The 18,691-nt window shown below is 34.6% G+C and overlaps 2 protein-coding genes and 1 long non-coding RNA gene across 3 annotated transcripts; all 3 read left to right on the top strand.

Moving 5' to 3' along the window:
- Positions 1–843: 843 nt before the first annotated feature.
- On the top strand, positions 844–4,482 carry LOC123909756. The gene is made up of 3 exons (XM_045960642.1): positions 844–1,144; positions 1,707–2,806; positions 2,925–4,482. The coding sequence occupies exons 2-3, from the start codon at positions 1,728–1,730 to the stop codon at positions 4,129–4,131; spliced, it is 2,286 nt and encodes a 761-aa protein (XP_045816598.1). The 5' UTR covers positions 844–1,144; positions 1,707–1,727; the 3' UTR covers positions 4,132–4,482.
- An 8,777-nt stretch (positions 4,483–13,259) lies between these two features.
- On the top strand, positions 13,260–13,865 carry LOC123908485. The gene is made up of 2 exons (XR_006809628.1): positions 13,260–13,373; positions 13,584–13,865. It is a non-coding gene; the product is annotated as an uncharacterized LOC123908485 (long non-coding RNA).
- A 2,379-nt stretch (positions 13,866–16,244) lies between these two features.
- Positions 16,245–16,937, top strand: LOC123904013 (RING-H2 finger protein ATL30-like). Its single transcript, XM_045953713.1, has 2 exons — positions 16,245–16,689; positions 16,771–16,937. Exons 1-2 carry the CDS (start codon positions 16,245–16,247, stop codon positions 16,935–16,937), a joined length of 612 nt encoding a protein of 203 aa, XP_045809669.1.
- The last annotated feature ends 1,754 nt before the right edge of the window (positions 16,938–18,691 follow it).

The raw sequence follows: 18,691 nt of genomic DNA, 5'->3' as shown, positions 1-18,691 counted from the left end.
AAATGGAATGGAAGCGAGGAAAACAATACATGCAGTCAGACTGAATGCAGTCACCGATTCTTACAAGATAGAATAGAATAATGTTTCATTGTTTGGATTTTAAAAATAACAATGAAATGGATTGGAATAGGATGGAATGCATTTCATCCTATACCACCAGTTACCTTCAATTTTGTTCAACCCCTTTTTAAAATATTCAAGTAATGGAATGGAAGATTTATTCCATTCCACTCCCATCTATTCCGCTCCGCTCCATTCCATTATATTCCATCAATCCAAACATAACATTAGGGTCATTTGGTGCACATGATAAGATAGTGACATTAGAAGATATAATTGATAGAGTTTATTTATATTTTTTTTATTTTCATTTTTTAATTAAAATATATTTTATAGAATAAACGAGTAAATTATTTTCTTATTCTATAAATTTCCAATTAACTTATCTTATTTTATTATGTTGTCTCACAATTTGAGAGATATATTTATCTTATTCTGTTTTGGAATTTAATTTATACACACCGTCAGTGAGTATAAAGTTATTTTACACTTGCGTCCAATAATATACAACACATCATGTATGGTGTTTAAAAATACATGATGTGTTACATTCATTAAATGATGTGATAACACATCGTTGGATGCATGTATAAAAAAAAATTATACGTGGATGCAAATTAAACAAGAGGAGTTGGAATCGATAGTTGCATGTGCGGGAAGCATAGAGGTTTTTTGCGTGAAACAGTTGAAGAAGAGAAAAAATAGGAACACGGTGCACGAAACAGAGAGAGAAAAAATGCAGTTATGATTAAGAGTAGATAATGTGGAATAGTTATACAGGTGTTGGTTTTTTATTGGGGATAGCAAAAACTGCACTTAAAGAAACCGCTTCCCTAGTTATATGGGATCATAACAAGCTACAGTGTCAATACTCCAATATTTTCTCTCTATTTGCCACACATCCATCTTCTCTCTCGATCACTCCACAATATTGCAAGTCTATATATCTTTGATTACTACTAATTCATGCATTTCATATACAGTAAAAAAATTTGCAGGCGGGTGTGATTGATTATTCTAAGTATCAACAATTATCTTCGTTAGGTTTTTTCCCGTTGCAACCCAACGACTCCTAAACTTACAGGTTAGTCTTCTCTGATCATCATCATCGATTACAAATTAAGTTTTTTTTTCCTTACCATATTTGATGAACTTTCAAGACATATAATATGCTCTGAAGCAGCCACAACCGATTAGGCTTGTTTCCAAGTCCGACACAGACAAACAGACAAGTGTCCTGGTTTTTGTTTTGTGTTTTGTTTTGATTTACCTTCTAAGACACATCACATCTGTTTTGGTATTAAATTTGATTACATTATTTTTTTGCTTTATGTACTAGATCGTTAGGTGAACAACTATCCTACTTTGTTTTAGGAATTTCTATTTTTATAATGAAACAAAATAACAAATCACTCAATTTAGATAGTATTTTATATTAAATAGTTTTATATTTTATATTGATATGATCCTTGGGAGTGTCCCTTTTAGAGTTTGGCTTGGGACCTCGGAGTGTCCTCCTCCTTGAGGTCTCAGGTTCCATTCTCTTTAGTGCCAATTTAGGTGGACTAGTTTAGCTTCTTAAAAAAAAAATTGATTTGTTGATGTAGTATATCAAATCACCATTGTATAATTAATGAATTATACAGAGTTTGTCTTTCACGATCAACATGACGAGAGTTCACATGGAAGAAGAAGGTAGGGCAGAGCAAATATGTCTCCCTCCTCAGCCATCACCATACCCTTGGCTTCTTTATTTCAACGACAGCGAAGAAGGAGAAAATAAGAATCAAACATTTCGCAGCATATTAGATCCTACCATAACCTATTCAACAAGTATTCCAGAATTGATGGGGGCAGCAGTGAAGGTATGGACTATACAACATGGTTGGTGTCTTTTAGAAAACTTGGTCATATCATATAGTATTACCGATCATCATCGCAACCTGTTTCTTTGGAGTCCGTCTAACTTTAAGAAAATCGAGCTCCCACACCTTAAACTATCCAACAACATTACAATTGGTTATTGCATTTTCTCATCCTCTCCAACAGCAACCGATCAAGTTTGCTCGATATTTTTATTCGCAATAAATACCACTATAATATTCTATTGTCAACTCGGAGATGAGCAATGGACTGAAGTAGACTGTCACGACGACCTACTCGTTGATCCAGCTCTTAAAAATGGAACTTCTTTTACTAACCCAGTACACTGCAATGGTAGCTTATATGCAACATTATGGGGAACCACAAACACTGTTTTAGTAGAAATCCAGAAACATGAATTGCGCTGTCTTCAAATCAAATCTACAGGTGTTTCCTTGCCAAAGTGTCTAACATCATTTCCTGAGTATGGACTTCATCAAATAACCCACTGGTTTGGATCCAACCACCAGCTATTTCGAATTATAATTTTGCTTAATCTGGATAAGGTTATCCGTGTTGTTGTTCACAAATATGATTTTTCTCTAAGGATGTGGGAAAAAGTAGAAAGCATCAAGGACAAAGTTTTCTTTATCTCCGTTTCCGATCCCAAATCTAATTATGTTGGCTCAAGTTCACACTTTGTTTGTCAAGCAATCAATTCAGAAACTGAAGGAGGCCGCATCTATTTTGCCCTAAAAGACAACAATTTTGTCTATATTTACAACATTGAAGACAATAGTCTTATGATTTCTCCAAATTTCTCAAATTTACCCAAAAGCCGGTCTTGTTGGTTGTGGTACATGCCAGAGCCAACATGTGTCAGGTATGTAATTTCATTTTTCTTTTTATATACAAATCAATGTAAGCCTTGTTATTTTGTATGAGATTTATTAAATTTAATGACTTTAATAGTGCGCATGTGTGTATTGTGAAATATGCAGGTCGACTGATATACTCAAAAAAGAAGTAATTAGTGAATATGGTGGTGCAATCCATTTAAGGGAAACGGAAGACAGAGCTACTCACTTTGATTCATCCACACTTCCTTTAGACTTGGTCGAAGCCATAGTAAAATGTCTTAATGTACACTTTGATTCATACACACTTCCTTTAGACGTGGTCAAAGCCATAGCAAAAGGTCTTAATGTGTTTGATTATTTGCATTTACGAGCTATCAATAGACATTTTCGTCGAGAAGCACCACCACTCGTTGAAATTGAATGGAGATCGAGGTTTGATGATCTTTCAACGATTCCATTATTTGTGTTGTCATATAAAGATAATGTCTTCACTTTTGTGCATCCAAAGCAAGGTCTGAAGTACAAATATACCATTAATTTTCCCCCCCAACCCCAAGTCAACACAGATGATGAAATCATTTGCTACTCAAAAGATGGTTGGCTGCTATTGGCATTAAGACATTCTTCATTCTTCTTCAATCCCTTTACAAAACAAGTGATACCACTTGCACATGGGAGTAATGCAACTGTGTTTACTCACTGTGTTGGCTTTTCACATCCTCCAACTTCTTCTAAATGTGCAACTGTCGAGTGTATGGGGATTCTATCATTCCTTACTTTCCTTGGGGGTGAACGGATTCCTTCCATATATGAAGGTGATGACTTCGATAAATTTCCTCTCTACGACAGAAGCCCTGTTTTTTTCAATGGATCATTTTATTATCTTAGCGTTGAGGGGAAGTTGGGAGTTATACAAGTAAGACAACATGCAGGCAATGGTATAGGACTAATTTGGAAAGAACTAGAGGAGCCTCAAGCTCCATTGACCAACTACTTCAATAGCTTTCTAGTTGAATGTGATGGCAATCTCTTATCGGTATTTGAAGTTGAGGGTCAGTTTCAAAATTGGGTTCATGTTTTCAAGTTGAATGAGCCAACAATGACATGGATCAAAGTTGAAAGCCTAGAAAATCACATGCTTTTCGTCTGTAGCAGTGCATCATTTTCTACTGCGGCAACCATTCCTGGAATGGAAAACAAAATATACTTTCCTAGATTGTATGGCCAGAATATCGTGTTTTATTCGTTAGAAACAAACAACTACCACACATTTGAGAATGAAGTGCTGAATTTCAATCATGTGAGAGAACAGTTGAATAGCAGTTGGATACAGCCAAGGTGCCACTAAGGTTCACCTTAAATATTCTGGAAAAGATTAGATCAATTTAGTAAACTATGAATGTCATTTTATGCTTTTGTTGTTCAATTGAACATCTCTTTGATATACTATTAATTAAAGTTGCATTTGTGTCTAACATTGTTATCTTTGAATTGGTTTTTTGGAGTGAGATTGAAGCTCATATTGCATGACATATATAGAGCTAGATGTTGTAGAAAACAGGTGGGAATTAGATCGGAGAACACTTTGTGAATGAAAGTTAGTATTGAAGTTAGTATTTAAATGTTTAGAAAATTTTGTAGTCCTGAATGATAGGATATTATGTCAAAAAAAAAATGATAGGATATATAGCTGCCAAGAAGAAACTCTGATATGTAGCACAATCTCAGCATCAGACTCATTTCCTTTGCTACAGCAACCTGCATAACTTTATTTTTGAGTAAACAGTTATTTTGGCTCCTAAAAGTGTGAGCCCCTCTCACTATAATTAGCTATTATAATTATACTATTAGCTATGACATTTAAATGTCTTTAACAAATTGGACAGAACATCAACCTAGTTTTGCCAACTTCATTAGTCCTGAATGATAGCATAGTATATATAATATGGACAATTTGCTGCCAAAAAGAAACTTTGAACTCATTGTCGGTGGGGAAATTAAGCTTTTTCAATAGATTTGGGATCAAAAACTTGTTTGCTTTAAACAAAATTGTTTATAATTGATACTGATGCATCATTGACACATCAACATCGATAATAATTTGAAAAAAATGGTATAATCGAATGTAATCGTGTGTTGGTGTCGAGCATTGATACATGTTAGACAATAAATACATCTTCAATGTGAATTGTTGCTATTCCGGCCACTGATTGGTTTAGATTGTTTTCTTGTGTCCTTGTACCAAGCAAATGAGATGATAGATGTGTGTGTGGATGACAAGGTTACAAAATACTTAAACAGGAGAGATATGCACGAGGCACTTCATGCAAAGCTTGTTGGGATGTCTGCAGCAAATAAGTCATTCCCATGGTTTTAAATTGCAGTTGCAGTCGCAAATTTCAATCATAAATACTCTATAGTTTTAATTTTAAATGCGGTTGATAATGTGGTCCAAATCTGTGGACTTGTTTTTAAAACCTTGGTCCTTCTCACTATGTTAAAAAATATTTAACTTTTAGGCTTAAATGCACTTTTGGTCCCCTTATTTTTAAAAAAATGAAGTTTTCATTCCCCTATTTTAAAAACTAACTTTTTGATCCCCCAATTTTAATTTTTTGTTAGTTTTGGTCTCCCACTCCATTTTAGAGTCATTTTTGCTGATGTAGCCTATTACTAATGACGTGGCAGCGCCTAGTGGACAGTTTATTACATGTCATTATTAAAATTTTAAATTTAATAATTTATTTTTAAAAAATAATAAACATTTATGTGTTCATCATAATCTTCAATATTGTTTATCGTGTTTGTCATCTTCTTTGTCAATAAACCCAAAATTTTCAAATACCACCTTCATCAAAATCAATAAACTCAAACAAAATTATCTTCAAGAAACCTAAACCATCTTTCTCAACTCAAAAAATCTAAATCCCCACATCTATACCCTAAATTTTTCAAATCTTGAAAAATCCCAAAATTCCCTCATTCACAATCTGATTATCAATTCCCTCATTCGACCTAACCCAACCCAGGGGTCGACACCTCACGCATTTGGGAACCTGCATATATCCCCACAATTTTAGGTTCAATTTTCCAGCATATATCCACAAGTTGGTTGTTTGATTAAAATGCATACTTCTTTAATTTGGGTGCTCTATCTACTATACTGTGCTTACTTCTTTTTTTCCTCAAAGATCAATTGTATGTTTGATGGTATATTAAAAATTTGTATGTTTTAGGTTTCTAGATGATGATTTTGTTTTGTTTGAGATTGATTTTGATGAAGGTGTTTTCTAAAAATTTGGGTTTATCGATAAAGATGATGATGAACAATGAAGATCATGATAAACACATTAGATGTTTATTATTTTTTTAAATAAATTATTTAATTTAAAATTTTAATAATGACATGTAAAAGAAATTTGTCCACTAGGCGCTGACACATCATTAGTAATAGGGTCACATCAGCAAAATTGACTCCAAAATGGAGTGGGGGACCAAAACTAACAAAAAATTAAAATTGGGGGATCAAAAAGTTGGTTTTTAAAATAGGGGGATTAAAACTTCATTTTTTTAAAAATAGGGGGACCAAAAGTGAATTTAAGTCTAACTTTTATTAGGCTAATGGTTTAACTTAATTGATCTTCGAAAATTGAAAAATCAGTACCTGCTATGGTTTTACAATTGATCTTTATTATGTTGGTAACAGTGTTCTGGACTATGATGTGCTTAACTTGGAAGTGCCAACACTTCATGTTGATAAAAAACTGGAGTTAGGGTCCTAATTTACAGGTACCTAGAATGTAATTGATGATGTCTTTGACTCTTTGCAAAGCATGGTTTGTCCCTTTAACACTTTAAATAAATTGAAACACTTCTAACACAAAAAATCCTAAAATAGATTATCAAAAATAAACAATTCACAATATAAAAACGGGGCGGATTTTGCTGGTACGGAATTTCATACTCTGTAAGATACTGTTGTATTCAGTCCAGAATGGCCGATGACAGTGTTTTGGGCGCCAAGCGACCCAGGTCCTTCGCTTAAGCACATGGTTGATATATAAAATGTTGTCTTTTGTGCATATTCAAAACCTAGAGTGAAACCATAATAAGGAATTCTTGGGGAGCCTTAAGGGCTAAGGAGTTGGTGCCTTTTCGGTGATATTTATAGGGTTGGAAAACACATTGCAAACACTTAGCTTGAGAATTATCGGAGAAATGATCTAAATTTTCTCTATCGAGTCATTGATGAAATCTATCAAGTAAGTAAAGGGGGAGGACAAAGGAAACAAGAGAAATTAGGCATTACTCTTGGTGAGCAATTGGGGACAAATTCTAAGTCACTTTTGTAACTCTCTTGATATTGAGTGATTGAGAAAAAATAGTAATAATTAGGGTTTGTTTTTAGAGAATTCCTGAAACTAATTTCTTGTAACTCTTGTGTATCTTTTGTGAAGACTATAAGTAGATCAGAGAGTTACTCTCTCCCATAATAAGTAGGTCAATTTGGGACAAACTAGTTAAATACTTCATCCGTGTGACACTATAAGCAAAATTGACTTTTTAGGATTATTGTATATTTAATGTATTTGGTCAGACAAGATACATTAAATACAATGTTCCTAAAAAAATTAATTTTACTTATAAAATGTCACAGGGTGAGTAATTAATTTTAGTGTGTTTGTAACGGATTTGGATTCGGTGAATTCACCAAGTGATGCAGTCACTGCAGTCAATGGGTCCGGATTCTCTCCTTCACCCATTGTCTCATTCTCCAAATCCTGACCCGTTAGATCAATCTTGCGGTCAAAATCTATTTTGACAATAAAAGCTAGAAAACAATTCTTTGCCTTTTGACTAAATCCTAAATTTGAACCCGTGAAATAGATATCCACTTCCTGCGAACGATTCACACAACACCACCAATTTAGGGTTTGAATCCTAAATCTGTGCATATCTCTCGTTTTCAGAGATCGGAAAGACATCTTGATCATAACAAAGAAGAGATGTTTAATAAGGATTATGGGGAAAAAAGAGATGGGCAATACAATGGTAAGAATGGGGCGCATAACCATGCTGCAAGTAATAGGGGGGAGCCTAGATCATATGCACATGCAGTCAAGAAAAACACTCAGGGTATTAATAACGCAAGACCAATCAATCAAGGATTGAGAAGAGTGAGTTACCAAGCTGAAAGTGTTGATTTAAAAAAACTAAAAGGAGCTTTTGTGGGGATAGTGGATAAACCAGGGATGTCTTATAACATTCAAGAGCAATTCCATAGACAAGGTTACTTTGGGATCAAAATTACACCTCTAGGTGCCAATATGGTGTTAATGGAAGAGCAGGAAGAGGGAGAGTTACAGGCTTTGTTGTTGGAGGCAAAAAGTTGGTTGGATCAATGGTTTAGTCAAGTAAAACCATGGGAACCCGAATTGGTGGATAACGAGAGACTGTTGTGGGTACGTGTGTATGGTATTCCAGCACACGCGTGGCATGTAAACTTCTTTGATTTGATTTGCAAACCATATGGTACTTTTATTAATGCAGATGACGGAACCACGAAGAAGAATACGATGGATGTTGCTAGGCTGTTGATGAGGAGAAAAGGACAAAGGGTTGTCGATGATTCTTTCGAGGCTATTGTGAATGGTGTCGTATTTCCTATAAGAATTGTTGAGGATTCTTATGGACCCATGCGTATAGTTTTACCAGCAAATGATCATCATGAAGGTCGGGTTGTTTCTGACGACAACTCTGATGAAGAAGACGGCCTTGTTAACACAGAGGCTGCAATTTTCATGGAGGATCAGCAAGCTCACGATGTTGAGGATAGAGAATTTGATAGGGAGTCAGTGCAGTCTATGGCATTGATTGAGTTTGAAAATTCAAAAGGGATTCGCATAATTGAGGACAACACAGTTTTGGAAGGCACTCAAGTAGAAGAGGAAATAGTGGAAACTGTTATGTCTTCTCATAATATGTTGTTATCAAAAGAAGATTTGTTCTTTACAAATGTAGAGAGGATTGCAAACAACGACGAGCCTCCACTTCATAGAACAGTTTTATCTAGCACAGGAAATATGGCTGAAAATAGAGGCGCGTTTAGTGATTCTGAATTGTTGGGAGAAGTGGGACATAAGAAACCCAAATCTTTACTCAAGAAATCTGTTGTGTCTGCAGTGCCGAAGAGAGGTGCGAATACCAGCACTGTTAGCAAACATGCGCCTGAATCTCTCAAGGAAAGACCGCTCTATCATAATAATAACAATAATAATTCTGCGTCAAAAATTCATAACAATTTGGTGGCTAGTAACAACATGGGCTTGTCGAAAACTGTGATTTCAAACAATACCAGTTCCAATGCTTTGTCAGGTGCAGTAACCATTCATGATAAACCGGTTACTTGTGTTCGTAATCCTATAGGGAGGGTGAAGAAGCCAAAAGTAGCAGCAACAAATTCAATTTCATCTGCAGGTGCAGTTCTATGCTGTAGCTCAATACAGTCATCAGACATAAGGAATTGTAATAAGCAAATTTTGAAACGGAGAGACAATGATGTAACGTCAAAAATTTGGAAGGGTGCCAAAGTTTTGGGGATAGGAGAAGGTGCGGATGAAGATGAATGTACTCGGCGCATCCATAACAATGAAAAAAGAGACGAGGAAGGCAGAAATAGAAGGGTGCAACAAAAAAAGGTTAATAAATGAAGATGGTTTCTTTGAACATGAGAGGCTGGGGGGGGAGCGCAAAACGGAGGAGATTGAGTCAATTTCTCATAAAAGGTACGTTTGACATTTGCTTGATTCAAGAAACAAAGAGAGAAAATTTTGATGATGTCTCTATCCATAATTTATGGGGACATCAGGATGTTTTTTGGGTGGCACAAAAATCAGTTGGCTTGTCTGGTGGTTTATTAACAATTTGGAATTCTAATTTATTCAAATTGTTACATACTTTTTTTGGGTTTGGTTTTGTCGGTATCTGTGTTGATTGGGAGGGTTCGAGGGTGCATATTGTTAATGTGTACTCACCGTGTAGTATTTCTGGTAAAAGAAAACTTTGGGAGGATCTTTTGAATTTGAAGAGAGAATATGGTGGTGAATGGTGCATCGGAGGTGATTTTAATGCTGTCCTTCATACTTCGGAAAGAAGAGGTAGTAGTGCTGATAGTCGAATGGCAGAAATTAATAATTTCAAACAGTTTGTAGATGATATGGAGGTTGTCGATGTACCAGTTTTGGGCAAAAAAAATTCATGGTTCAGTCATGATGGTTTATCTATGAGCAGGCTTGATAGGTTTTTGATGACTGATGGCTTTATAGGGAAGAGTGGTATCACAGGTCAATGGATTGGCGATCGTGACATATCCGATCATTGCCCAGTATGGACTCTTTGTTCGCAAAATAATTGGGGCCCTAAACCCTTTCGGGTGGTGAACGGTTGGTTAGAGCATCCCGATTTCAAAGAATTCGTGGATTCTTCATGGAAGAGTTACAATGTTCAAGGTAAAAAGGCATTTGTCTTGAAAGAAAAATTAAAGTTGCTGAAAGAGAGCTTGAAGATTTGGAACAAAGAGGTGTTTGGTATTCTTGACCTCAACATTGAGAAGACGGTCAAGGATATTAATGATTTTGAAGGTCTTTTGGAGAATAATGATGGTGATTTTGACTATTTAAAGAGGGAGGGTCTAAACAAAGATTTTTGGAACCAACTTAATTACAAGGACAATCTTCTTAAACAAAAATCAAGAACGAAGTGGTTAAAAGAAGGTGATTCTAATTCTAGATTTTTCCATCAATCTATTAAAGGTAGGAGGAGACGTAATCAATTGGTGGCCCTTAGAGATGGTGATCATTGGGTGCAAGGAGTCGATGAAATAAAAAAATTCGTGAAACATTTCTTTGTCAACAACTTCACCGAGGAGTGGAGTAATCGACCTCACCTTGATGGAATTTCCTTTCCTACTTTATCGTTGAATGATAATTTATTTCTTTTGGCTCCCTTTTCCGTGGATGAGGTCCGTGATGTTGTGTGGAATAGTGATGGTAATAAATGTCCTGGCCCTGACGGCTTTAATTTCAATTTTTTGAAAGCTTGTTGGGATACTTTGAAAGGTGACATTATGGACTTCGTTCATGATTTTCATAGTAATGCTATTCTTCCAAAAGCGATTACAGCATCGTTTTTGGCTTTGATACCAAAGAAAGATAATCCTCAGACATTGTATGATTATAGGCCTATCTGTTTAGTAGGTAGTTTGTACAAAATCATTTCAAAAGTCTTAGCAACAAGATTAAAGAAAGTGTTAGGAAACTTGATATCTAAGTGTCAGTCAGCGTTTCTCCCAAACAGGCAAATTCTGGATGGGGTGTTGGTTGTGAATGAATTGATCGATTTGGCAAAGAGAAAGAAGGATAAATGTTTGTTACTGAAAGTGGATTTCGAAAGGGCTTATGATACGGTGAACTGGGATTATTTGAGCTTTATGATGAAACGTATGGGTTTTTCGCAAGGATGGATGAAATGGATGAGAGCTTGTGTTTTTAATAGCTCGATGTCAGTTTTAGTTAACGGGAGTCCTACAGAAGATTTCTCGGTTGGTAAAGGATTGAGGCAAGGTGATCCGCTCTCCCCTTTTCTTTTCTTAATAGCAGCTGAAGGACTCGCACGTTTGATGCAGAAAGCAGTGGATATCGGTAGTTTCCACAGTTACAAGGTAAGTGATGCACTTCAATTTCACACATTGCAATTTGCAGATGATACTATTATGATAGGAGAGGGTAATTGGGACAATCTATGGACTTTAAAAACTGTGCTGCGCAGCTTTGAGTTAGTGTCAGGTCTGAAAGTCAATTTTTTTAAAAGCAAATTGTACGGTATCAATCTTGAAGATTCTTTTTTAGAAGCTGCATCTTCTTTCCTTTTTTGTGAAGTGGATTCCATTCCATTCCGCTTTTTAGGAATTCCAGTTGGAGCCAACCCAAGGAGAAAGATAACGTGGAATCCTATTGTGGAATCTATGAGAAATCGTCTTAATAGTTGGAATAGTCGTAATTTATCAATCGGTGGAAGAGTTACTCTCATAAATTCGGTGTTATCGAGTTTACCACTTTATTTTTTCTCTTTTTTCAAAGCTCCGGTTTGTGTTTTAAAAGAATTGGTTAACATCCAAAGGAAATTTTTGTGGGGAGGGAGTTCGGAGAACAAGAAGATTTGTTGGGTGAGTTGGGATACTATATGTCTCCCTAAAGAAAAAGGAGGGTTGGGCATCAAGAATCTTAATTTATTTAATCAAGCCTTACTTAGCAAATGGAAATGGAGAGGGATTTGTGAACCAAATTCTAGTTGGTCCAAGTTGCTTGCTTATAGATATGGCTCTTTGTATTCAAATTTCTTGGATCAGGTGGTTTGCGAAGGCAGAGGACAATCGATTTGGTGGCGTGATTTATTGAAGATAGGCAGAGAAGATAATGGCGACTGGTTCCGATCAAATATAAGTAATGTGCTGGGACAAGGGAATGCAATTCGATTTTGGAAAGACAAGTGGTATGGACCTGATTGTTTGATGGATTTATATCCAGCTTTATATTTTAAAACTTCTATGCCAAATTGTTTTGTAGCAGACACAGGTTTTGAACATAATGGAAAATGGATTTGGAATATTTGTTGGGCTGAAACATTGTCTTCAACCGAGTCAGATGAAGCAGAAGAATTATTGTATTTGTTGGCCGATATTAGTCCTAAGCAGGACAAATTGGATAGCATGAGATGGATACCAGATCATAGCGGTAATTTTTCTGTGAATTCGGCATATCAATTCCTTCTAAATAGTGTTGAATCAAATATAGTAGATGAGAATGTTGTGCATGCTTTGAATCAGTTATGGGTGAATGATGTTCCATCAAAAGTAAATGTTTTTGGTTGGAGGTTATTATTAGAAAGATTACCGACCCGTCTGGCTTTGGTGAGGAAAGGAATTATTGTTAATCATCGTGAATGGTGTTGTGCTTTTTGTTATAGGGAAGAGGAAGACATTAATCATTTGTTTTTTAATTGCTCTTTCTCAATACGTGTGTGGACGAATATTTTTAAGTGGATGAAAGTGACTTATATTCATTTTGAGGAGGTTTGGAGCCACTTCAACAGTTTTGGGGCTTTGGTGAAGAATAATAAAAATGCTAAAGGTCGCCATCTGATTTGGTTAGCTACCACGTGGAGTTTATGGCGTGCTCGAAACAACACAATGTTTAGAGGAGTTGTTGCTAATGTGTCTGTCATAGTGGATCAGATTATTTTTATTACGTGGTTTTGGTTTATAGGTCGTATAGGGAACAATTCTTGTTATAAGTTCTCTGATTGGTGTATTGATCCATTAGCCTGCCTCCATAGTATATAATGGAGGTTCACCGAATTGTAAGGGTTGAGTACACCTTATACTCCTTATAATTCAATTATTTGCTTATCAAAAAAAAAACCAACTTGGGCGGCGCAAGCAGCGGCGCAGCGGTGGGCGAAGCAGCGGCGCCGTAGTCGGAGATGACGCAGCGGCGCCTATGGTTGGAGATGACTAGCTGCGAGAGACGACGGGTGAATGATAAAAACATGAAATTTCTTTCCTTCCTTATTCTAGATTTGTTTGTTTCTACCTTTCTCTATTGATAGGAAGAGAGTGAAATTATTTAAGCACAATGGAGAAAATTGATTTTATTTTTTTCTCCTTTTTGTTTTGAATTTGTTGACAAATAAGAAGGAAGATATTGATTTTGTTTCTTTCGTATTATACTGATAAAATTGCAGAATGTGCTTAACAATGAATATGCATGACTCAATTTCTTGGCTTTGGATGCACTACTTTGTGGTTTTGGATGAAGCTTGAAATTGTTATCAACTGGTGTATTGATGTAGTGTTTTGTTGCTTTGGAAGGGATATAGATTAATGATAAGTGGTGAAGTTAGGAACATTGTACAGTTATCATATTATAAAAGGGGCCAATGGTTGTAAAAGGGGCTTGGTTTGGTTTATGGCTACTCTATTGTAAAAATTTCATATTAAATAAATGAGGTTGTTTTGTTCTCAAATTACTTTGTCTCTAAACCAGTAAACTAGAAAAATCAAGCAAATATGTTTCTGATATTGTACTGAAAATATGATATTGCACAGAAAAACCAGTAAAGAAAATATTCTGATATTGTCTATATCTTGTGCAATAGATAATTTGGGATTTTCCACAACTTCATTAGCATGTATGTCATGTATTATACCACTTCGTGCATCCTTTGTCCACCTCTTTAGAATGTATTTCTCAGGGATAAATTTAACATCATTTGCCTCAAACACCGATGTCAGATTCTTTGTTCGATGACCCTCTTTACAATAAACGAATCGGAACGATCTAATATAGCCATCCTTCCTTTTGTTGGTGTATTGTTTTCTAACTCCAAAGCCTTTTTCTTTCCCATACGCAGCCCAAAATTCTCATGCTTCATTTACACTATCAAATTTCATACCAACACTAGGTGTTGTAACTAGTGTCATTGTTTGACCTAACCTGTTAAAATAAAATTACACAGAACCAAGATATATCAAAGAAATTGGGTCTTTTATCAACAATAAAAATTAGAACTACATATATAAAGCAAAATTTTAGAACTAAATGTTCTCATGAAAGAGATAAACATAAACAGGGGATTCACATTTTAGAACTAAATGAAAAGAAATATGAAGCAAATATATGCCAAATATAAACACTAATATGTAAAATTGCAACAAAAAAAGATCAGTTTATGTAAGAAACTTACTTTGTTTTGAGTTGATTTTGAAACGCTTCATCAATGGAGAAGATGGGTTGAGGTTTAGCTTTACCAATGGAGAAGAATGGGCACTTAATCTCCAAGTAATTTGCCGCCAAAAGTATTGCAGTGCAGTCAAGGAAAATAAAGCAATTTGCCTTTATAAAAAATTGGATGACGTGGCGGAATATAGTCCATTGGATATCTAGAAGGCGGAATATAGTCCATTGGATATCTAGAAGGGCTCAGATCATATTTGACTGCAGTGACTGCATGGTTATGGTGAATTCACTTAATCCAAATCATGTTTGTAACTCTATCCTATTATCGTGTTCTTTGAATTTATTGTGTGGCTTTTCTATTACATGTAGGGTCTAGATTTATTCTAAGTTGAATTTCTATTTGTTTGGATGGTTTAGTTTGGTTGTCATTGCTATTTGTTCTACTTGCAAAATGCCCCCCTCCCCACCACCCACCTTTCATCTCTTTAAGCAATGTGAGACTTTTCCAATATGATTTTTTGAACCTTTTTTCCTTTATTAGCAATGTGGGACTTACATTGCAATCGACCCAAACACTAAGTTCTCTCTTCCACTTCCAGTTTTCTCTCTCTTTTTTTTCCATAAGTTTTCTCTCTATTTTAAACCCATAGATATGTGCAATTTGAAATTGGCTTGTGGCAATAGAATCATCTTTTTCTACACAAACTCACTAGCTTGTTCTTAGTTTTGTATTTTCTTGCAAATGTTACAAAGATATACACCCAACAAAAATGCAAAAGAAGATGCAAATAAACAGTTTGAAGAAATTGAAGGCAAATGATAGAATCTAGAATTTGTTTCAATTAATTTATGAAAAAAATGCAAAAGAAACATGAGAGTTCAGTGTAAATAGGAATGTGAGTATGTACCAAAAAAAAATAGGAATGTGAGGAAAGATGTGTTAACGGTGTTAACCAGAGGGGAGGTGAGGGTTTTTTAAAATTAGGGGGGTGTGTGTGTGTAAGCGAGGTCAATGTAATTTTTCCTATTCTAAGTTCTAACTTAGTCAAAAAAAAAAACTATATTCTAACTTTTTTGTCAAAAAAAACTCATATTAATTTTTTTGTCAAGTAATCTAGTGGATAGAAATTTCACTTTTAGTATATCAAAAACAAAATCACTTTAAGCTCAGGGAGGTTCGAAACCCGATTTCCTACATATATAAATCCAATATCCATGACAACTGAGTTAAGTTTACGGAACTAGAAAACCCATATTCTAACTTTTGCTTTTAAGGATACTTTTTGCTTTTATATATACCTAGATCTTATTAAAATATTGTATTTTAGTAAAAATAAAATAAAATCGTTGTTATATCTTTTCTACATTTTGTTAATTTTAACCAAGTGTATCTTTTATTTATTTGTTGAAACAATACCGTTTATTTTAGGTCGATTACAACTATATATAATAATAAAATAAAAAATAGCACAATCTTAGTACAGTACTAAATAAAAGTGAATATAATATGCCCAAAAAAAAAATTAATATAATATTTAATTGACTTTCTAGATTTGTTTCTAGATTTGTTTTAAAAAAAAAAAGTCAAATTATTTTGTATATAAATAAGTGTACAACACCCTTCAAAAACATATAATTACCAAATTAATTTGTTCTCTTCTTGAACATGGCACCATATGAAAGTCATAGTAGTCATGATCATGATGAGCATCCAACTCCGACAGATTTTTTGAAATTAAATGTCAATATTCATTACTTGGCTAACTCAAATCACATAGGCTATGAATCCTTCAATCTTCCAACCATAATGTTCAAGAAATTCTTCAGCCAAGAGGGTCAACATTACCTAAGGAAACACTTATCCAAGGATCCCTTATTAACCTTGGATGTACTTGAACCATTAATAATTAAATTCATAAGTTTGGTTCAACAAGCATATAATATTGATTATTATTATGATATTATTGTTGACCATGATGATGAATTAGTTGAAACACAACCCAATGTGTTCCATTTGTGCTTGAATACGAAGATATGTGAAGATGATATTGGTGATGATGATGAACTAGATATGGAATTTGAAGAAGACATCAAGGTAGAAGAATATGGAATGGTTCCAGCTTCAAAGGATGTCACTGAGACAATGAAGACAAAATTTGATTTGAATGTTATGAAAAATAGAGAAATATTATTTTGTAGTATATGCATGGATGAGTTTGATCATATTATTGGCACATCAGACATAATTAACATGCCTTGTAATCATGTGTTTCACCAACAATGTATTGTGGAGTGGTTACAAACTAGTCGTACATGTCCCTTGTGTCGATATCCAATGCCTACTACTCTAAATAGTTGAAAGAATTAAAATTTTGAAAGTAACCTTATAGAATATAATTATAAGGAAAGAGGAATATGGAGAGAGATTCTATTTTTTCTTATGTTCTGTTTTGTTATATTTTTTATTATTATATATTACTTTGTAATCTCTATATTCAATCATATTTATTTTAGACTTGTTTGAATTGATTTATTTTTGAAATTATGAAAAATAGTTTATCAAATAAATAAGATTTTATGTTACTATGTAACTCATAAGTTCTAGGTGGCGAAAATTGTAGCTAAATAATTATTTTTTCTTTCATAAATCACTTTGATGACGAAAATTGTTTTTATTTTTTGTTTCTCAAGCAGTTTAGTTGTTAGATCCACACACTGATCAAGGATGTGTTCTGATTATTTGAGCAATTTTTAACTTTCAAATTTGTATTTAAATATTTGGGTAGTGTGTGAATTTTTGTTCGAAACCCTAGATGAGTCAATGTTAGTTTGTTGTTAATTATAGACTAGATACATTAATTATTTAATAAATTTAAAAAATCAATATTTCTCACTGGAAATGTTGCATTTATATGTCCTGTTCTTTGACAAAGTAGACTTCAACACGAGATTCTTCTTTGCATCAAACAAGTTCAGTGAATTGCCTTCTATAGTCACTGAGAAACCCTTCTCCACCAATTGACCTATACTCATAAGATTGCAATTCATCTTAGGAACATAAAATACATCTTCAATGATCACTTTATTTCCAGTTTTGCCTCTGATCACTATATTGCATGTGCCTTTTGCTGCAAGTTTTATACTGTCAGCCAGTTTAATGCTAGTCTTCCTGCTTGCATCAAAGCTAGTTAACCATTCTCTGTGTGGTGTCATGTGATTTGAGCACCCCGAGTCAAGAAATCATTCTTCACTCTTCACTTTCATCACCTATAATAGTCATCATCAATACTGCCTTAGCATCACTTTCTTCTGCTACATTTGCTTCTTGTTGATCCTTCTTATACCAACATTCATCAGCAAAGTGTCCATGTTTCTCACAATTATAGCATTTCACCTTGCTTTTATCAAAATTCTTCTTCTTGTTTTTGCCTTTGACAAAACCTCCTCCTTTAGAAGATTCAGCTTTGTCATCAATTTTTGAATTTTGATCTTTGAACCACTTTGTCTTATCTTTTCCTTTCTTTTTGTAGTTCTTGCTATTATCATCTTTCTTGTTGGTTTGAGCCTGTAGGGCTTGTTGATTCACTCTTTCTGAACCTCTTCTAAGTACTTTGATCTCATGTGCTTCTAAAGCACTCTGCAATTCCTCAATTTTTATAATGTTTGTATCTTTTGAATACTCTATTGCCACTACTACATAGTCAAAGCTTGGAGTTAAAGACCTTAACACTTTCTCCACTATCATTTCATCAGTGATGTTCTCTCCATAGTTTTTCATTTGATTTACAAGTGAAAGAAGTTTTGAGAAGTAATCACTTACTTTTTGGTCTTCCTCCATCACCATAGATTCATATTGTCTTCTATATGCCTGCAGCTTCACTTTCTTTACCTTGGCTCCACCATCATGATAACTTTCAAGAATATCTCAGACCTCTTTAGACTTTGTAGATTTTGCAATCTTTTCAAAGCGTTGAGCATCACAGTTTTGTTGAATGTAGAACAAGGCCTTATAATCTTTATCTTGTTCTCCTTGAATGCCTTTCTCTGTGCATCTGTTGGATTCTCTACCAACTCATCATAGCCATTTAGAACCACATCAAGACAGTCTTGAGC

The sequence above is a fragment of the Trifolium pratense genome, linkage group LG2 (genome assembly GCF_020283565.1).
Source record: "Trifolium pratense cultivar HEN17-A07 linkage group LG2, ARS_RC_1.1, whole genome shotgun sequence".
Taxonomy (NCBI): domain Eukaryota; kingdom Viridiplantae; phylum Streptophyta; class Magnoliopsida; order Fabales; family Fabaceae; genus Trifolium; species Trifolium pratense.
This window is presented reverse-complemented; position numbering and strand designations above follow the sequence as displayed.

Coding starts and splice junctions, on each gene's coding strand:
- LOC123909756 (XM_045960642.1), top strand. CDS start 1,728: ATGACGAGAGTTCACATGGAAGAAGAAGGTAGGGCAGAGCAAATATGT. Junction 2,807..2,924: donor CCAGAGCCAACATGTGTCAG/GTATGTAATTTC, acceptor TGAAATATGCAG/GTCGACTGATATACTCAAAA.
- LOC123904013 (XM_045953713.1), top strand. CDS start 16,245: ATGGCACCATATGAAAGTCATAGTAGTCATGATCATGATGAGCATCCA. Junction 16,690..16,770: donor CAAGGTAGAAGAATATGGAA/TGGTTCCAGCTT, acceptor GAGAAATATTAT/TTTGTAGTATATGCATGGAT.